This window comes from Halyomorpha halys, unplaced genomic scaffold (genome assembly GCF_000696795.3).
Source record: "Halyomorpha halys isolate HHAL.00 unplaced genomic scaffold, Hhal_1.1 Scaffold33.1, whole genome shotgun sequence".
Classification (NCBI taxonomy): domain Eukaryota; kingdom Metazoa; phylum Arthropoda; class Insecta; order Hemiptera; family Pentatomidae; genus Halyomorpha; species Halyomorpha halys.
Genome location: NW_027109698.1, coordinates 321,254 through 327,513, shown reverse-complemented (window position 1 = coordinate 327,513; position 6,260 = coordinate 321,254). Strand labels below are relative to the sequence as shown.

Sequence of the window (6,260 nt, the reverse complement as noted above, 5' to 3'; positions counted from 1 at the left end):
TGTGTAAGAGCCTAGAGACTTCTCTTAAAAGACCATATATACATGCAGACGTTCCATCAGTCAAGGGTCCAAATAAAATTAAGATTAATAATGTGTCTTCATATGTTATAGAGACAGGAGGATACCCAATCAGCATTAACAGTTAGTTAATCATACATAGATGACTTTCATATTTTTGAGAAATAAAGGATTTCAAGGTTTAAGATATTGTTATAAAAAAAAAAATCTCCATAAGTTAATTCAACCACTAGTATCTTCAAATAATCAATTATTCATTTTGTAAATTAAAGCTTAATTTTGAAATAAAATTAAATTCATTAAATTTTGACCTCTCTGACTTGTACAATGATAAAAACTGAGTGTATAGCAAAGTAACCTATCATAAATATGTAAATTCAATATTTTCAATAGCAAAAATTAAGTGATATGACTCCAGCTACAACCAAAAGACTGAATACTGGGAAGCATCAAGTCTGAAAGTGATTAAAGGGATAATTTAATTATTTTAACAGAAATTAATTAATAATCAATAAAATCAATGGTCAATATTTAATAAACAGATTCTCCAGCCTTATTACTGAAATACAAGGCATTTATATTAAATAAGAATACAACTTTTTCTGGCCCTTGCAATACAAATTTAAACCATTCAACCTAAGCCTAAAATTTTTATTTATAATACTTTAAACTAGCATAGCTCAAATGTAATAGGAGTTGGGCGCCATGGTAGACAGTTTCGAATCAATCAAAGAAACAAATCATAATGGTTGGATGCAACGGCTAGCTGTCGCTATCAGCTGCTATGTAAAAACGTTTATCTTAAGATAGGTAATATTTTATGTTATACTACTAGGAAGGATTTATTTAAGTCAGGTTGCATCATTAGATCGTTGAAAATATTTTATCATACTTTTAAAAATTAAATTTCCCTTTAATATAATATTTATAAATTATAGCACAACACATTCATGTTTAGTGTATTATAATAAGTCACTTCTTCTTACAAGCACAATTCAGATATTTAAAATAAAAATTAAATATTTTTTCAGATGGATTACTTGATGGTTATAAAATTAATTTTGATAAAAATCAAACAAACCAGAATTTAATTGAAAGTATAAAAAAATAAATAAAATTATACCTTTTCAAATAGTCCACTTCTGATATAATAATCAGCTAAGGAATTCCATAGATGGCCTAATTGGTCAGTATATTTTTTCAAACCACTCCTTATTATTGCATCCACATTAAGAGACCTGTAAGTGCAGTATAATGTACATTTATTTTTTTAAAAAAACACACAAACATACATAAATAAAATATATACATATAATAACTAAGTAACATTTCAAAATTATGAAATAGAAGATGTAGGCATATCAAATATTTGGCTATCGTTAAAGATCAGTGTGGGAGGTAGGGAAGAACTCATTCCTAGGATGGTTTTAACAACTGTAAAAATATAAAATATGATATTTACTTCATTCTGTTTCAGTAACAAACATGAGATATAGATTGCAGCAAAGAACATAACAAATGAACAAACATAATTAAATAAAATAACAATACATTTAGTAGTAAATAGCCTGTAGTTTTGAAGTTAGAAATTTTTTTTTTAATAACCCCAATTATGAGGTAGATTTGACTGTTCCTTGCCCCATCTCTTTCAACAAACATTTAGAAGATTGACCTAATAAACTTAGGGTAGTAAACTTGCTTCCATCGGGATAAAATTATCACTTATGACCCCCCGTACGTATGTATGTATGCTAGCTTTTCATAATGTAGATAAAAAAGTATACATGGAATATAATCACCTATGAACTGATAACAAGAAAAACTTCTGAAATCAATGAACTTGATTAATAACCTATTAGACTTGATTAACCAATAAATGCCTTTGACTTGGATATAATAAATATACACACACTTTAAGTTTAACACAATGGAGAAATACATTGACATAGGAAATAAATATTTGGTACAAAACTATCAGCAAAAACATATGCTTATAAAATACAAAAATCATATTCATCAATACAATATCATATAAAGCAGAGAGTTCAGTAAAATTAACACTGATAACTATTATCATATAACAAGTATTCATGTAGTACTTAGAAAATGTATAACACTAACGCCTGAGATGTCTTCATGAAAAAAAAAAAAAGTATAGATTAATTGAGCATTGGTAGAGCAATAATTGTATAACTATTCACTAATTACTATCATGAGGAATCCCTTCCTGCAAGATTTTTATTCTACAAATAACTTCTTCTTCTGCCACAACAGACCATGAAGGTCCAAGGTCTCGCGCTTTGTACTAAGGAAATACATCGCGTGTCTCTTGACGAGGTTTTCATAGGGTGAGTTCGTCACTCCACGCCTATTTTTGTGAGTGCCACACATGGGCTAACGGCCCTCACAAATGCCCGGGGGGAGGCTGCGAGTGAGTATTGCGTAATTTGCTTGAAAAAATCCCGGGTATAGCTGGGCTCGAACTTGCAACCTTTGGGTTGGAAGACAAGCACGTTACCACGCTGCCACCGTGGCCTCCACAAATAACTAATCAGTAGAATATGGAAGTAAAAAGAAATGATAAAACAAGTTTAATACATACACACTATACATAGTTGTATAAATAAATACCTATTCCATAAAAAAATTTAAATAAGTTTGTATTATTACTAATTAGGAACTTGATTAAAATAAAAATTCAATGTCTTCTTAATGGTTTTTATAAGAGAATGTAATGATAATTTTAGTTGTATTTTGAGTTTTTAAATGGTCATAAACAGATTAATATACAAAAATAAGATGTCCAGCATGCACATACCTAACTTCTTGAGGATTTTTAGAGATTAAATCACATAACTCAGTCCATAATTGATGGTTTGATTTTCCATGCTTTGAAACAAAATCATCAGTATTTACAATATCAGCTAATCTAACAGCAGCCTCATCTAAACGACCAATTGCAGTTAAGTAATCAATGTATTCTTCTGTATCTTCAGGGCAGAGCTGTAACGATATAATAAAAAATAAATACTTTACTTCATGAGAAATATATTTAATAAAGTCAATTATTTTCATAAATACCTTCAGATATCTTCGAAAAACACGGACTGCAGTTTCTGGAATGTTGTGCTTCTTTAAGAATTTTATGTAAAGAGGCCAAATGCGATGATGTTGGGTGATTGGCAATGCCCTTAAGGATCTATCAAATACATGTCGTGCTTTAGTAATCTTACACTGATCAACAAGAAACTGGCAATATTCCATCCATATTCTAGGCATCTTAAAAAAAAATTAATACAAATCTTTGAATTTCTGAAAAATATTCAATAAAATAAAATATCAACTTGAATGATGAAACTAAGACCTGGTCAGGAAAGGAAAATTAAACTCAATTTTAATTTTAAAAAACCAATATAAATACAACAAAAAGGTCATTTTCATAAATTATCAATTTACCATCAGAAAATTTTGAAATATAGTAAAAATAAAAACTACTTTAAATTTAACTCCTCCAGTCACACATGAGCCTCACTAATGTTAGCTGATGTCGGACCAATAATCTCAATTTCTGTTGGATACATTTTATAGTATCAATAATTGCTGTGCTGAACTTTCATTCCACAAAAGTTCAAGAAAAAAAAAAAGGTTCAAGTATTTTTCAATAAGAACTGGGCTATTCCAACAGAGGTAAACTAGTTATAACAACCAATATTCTGAATTGAGCTGTATAATTATTTTACAAACCATACTACAGCTTGGGTTGGTTTCTAGAGCATGTTTTTTTTGGGTGACAGAACAAATCCATCCCTGTTTTTTTTCTAGAGTAAATATAAGCTTTACAAAATTGGGAGTTTGATATATCAATAAGGCGCATAATAAGAGTACCCTTCCTTTGAAAGGAATAAGCCTTTCGGCTTTTATCCACCATACTGTGCTCTGATAAAAAATAGCATCTTTGGTTTTGTTCAATAAATATATTGAAGATATTTGATAGGCATGCTGTAGGACCAGTAGTTTTCCTTTCCTCTCTTATAGATTTTTCTTCAAAATGGAATTAGGTACCTAATTATATCAGTTGAAAATAAGGAATGCAAATATTTGCTTGAAGATTTAAATATGGAACATAATACAGTAAGTAAAAGTAAACAAAGTTTAAAAACTTATTCAAGAGTGAATGATTTCCCATTTTCCAAAAAAAGAAGGAAAAACCACTTTGGAATTATCTGTTCAGTAAAGGGATTATGGTAAAGTACTTATGTGATATTTAACCTTGGATAGAAGAAAGATATGAGCAACAGGAGTATCCTCCAGTCAGGGGTAGGAGGTGTCAGAAGCACATAGAGGTGGAAAGGAAAAGTGTGACCCCCTACTACCATACAGAAAAAGCTACTCTGCCTGTCATGTAGACAATCCACAAAAGGATTAATTAAAAAGAATATGCTCTTTGTTTGTTTGGAGGTGATTTAAGGAAAGGGCCTTGACAATAGCTACAGCTTTTCTGCATTTTCATGACACAAAACTGCTTTTTATAAAAACAATAATGAAGTAAACTTTCCTTAGAAATTTATGCATTATTCTTGTTTATCTCTAGCATATAAAGATGAAGTTCTAATTCAATATGTTTAGTAACATATTAAAATCCTGATTCACAACTTGTACATAATAATAACAATCTTAGCAGGCAAATTTATAAGATAAAATATCTCTAAAGCTATATTAATCATAATATCAATGGTTCTTGGAGACTCATGGTCGCAAATATCATTAATTTAACTTTAGCTTTTTATCTTTTTGTGAAAGATCGTTTACTCTTATTATTTTAATTACTTCATATACAAATTTTTTAGATGAATAGTTTTCTTCTTTGGGAAGCATGTGAAACAGAATCAGTTAAAACAATACATGGAACCAAATATTCAACTCAAACCAAAATGGTGACTGATAACCAGTCAAACCATATTGAGTTCATCACAGCAATCTAAATTGAATTAGTCTTAACTTTACAAAAGTTCTTATATCCTTGATATCTTTACAAATAAGATTATTGACAGTTCCCTTGATTATCATACTAATATTAATATTAATGTGACTTCAGGTCTAATTTTTACTAGTATCTATAAGCATGGTAAAAATAAAATTAAATATTAATTTAATTTCATCTCTCTCTACAAGTGATAAAATTATTTAAGAATATCAAAGCACCAGTATTATACCTTTATTTTAATTAAACCTCTATTTAACTGTCATTGTTTTTTCAATAATGATGTATTCTAGTCCAAAGTAAATGTCATTGATAAAATAGAATATCATATATCAAAGCTGAATAAACCTCATTTTGTAGAGCATAATAATTTTTCATAATCCTCTCAGGTATGTTATGTCCACATGTTTTAATTAGACTAATTATATTGAGATAATCAGCCTTAAAAAAAATATTATGCATTCTTTGACTGTAAAGAAAATCAGATGTTTATTTAATATCAATGTACAACTTGATATTTGTAAGAGGGAGAATACCAGGAGGAGGCCTCCACCTAGGGATGAGAGAGGGGCTGGTGAGCTTCTGGAGGTGGAGAGACCTACAACGACCTCTCACACTGGCGTGGGTGGGATGGCAGCCTCTCCCACAGGTGTGGCTGAGGCTTCAGCCTCGTGAGCTGGCACGGTTGGTGCGTCAGCCCCTTGTGCTGGTGCAAGACAACTTGGAAGGCAGACCATGAGTGGATCAGGACCACAGGCTGCGAGCGGATCTGGAGTACTGACTACTAGTGGATCCGGAGGGCTGACAGGAGGTGGATCTGGAGGACGGGCTGCTGGTGGACCCAGAAGTGGGCAGTGGCGAGCGAACCTGGAGGCCTGGCTGCGTTGGGCGCGTCCATGGCAGGTTCTGGGGGGGCCCACTATTCTGACTTAGACTCAACAAAGGTAGCAAAGCTACCTTCATAAATAGAGTAAGGGTAATGTAACCATCGGTACATTAGATATGACCAAGTCGGTGCACAGGAATCTAAAGTTAACAAACTGGGATTCCTACTGCACTCAACTCAGGGAAGAAGTTAAGAGTTGTCCCAGGACAATTTAAGGCAACTTGAATGCCTTATTAGATCCTACACTGATAATAACAGTGTATGCAGGATCCAATCCAACAAGAATACGACCTGGTGGAATGAGGAATTAACTAGGTGGCACCAAGGCAAATAGGATTGTCAATTCTGGCAAGGTTGAGTGGGCAATTAGATCTT

General features: G+C 31.8%; 1 protein-coding gene across 1 annotated transcript in view; it reads right to left on the bottom strand.

Moving 5' to 3' along the window:
* The window catches only part of fand (Pre-mRNA-splicing factor SYF1 fand), a 28,869-nt gene that overhangs the window by 16,992 nt on the left and 5,617 nt on the right, over positions 1 to 6,260 (bottom strand). The window contains exons 4-6 of the mRNA XM_014428426.3: positions 3,100 to 3,297; positions 2,837 to 3,021; positions 1,142 to 1,256 (exon numbers count right to left, since the gene is read on the bottom strand). Coding sequence (XP_014283912.1) covers positions 1,142 to 1,256; positions 2,837 to 3,021; positions 3,100 to 3,297 — 498 coding nt within the window. The remainder of the gene's footprint in view (positions 1 to 1,141; positions 1,257 to 2,836; positions 3,022 to 3,099; positions 3,298 to 6,260) is intronic.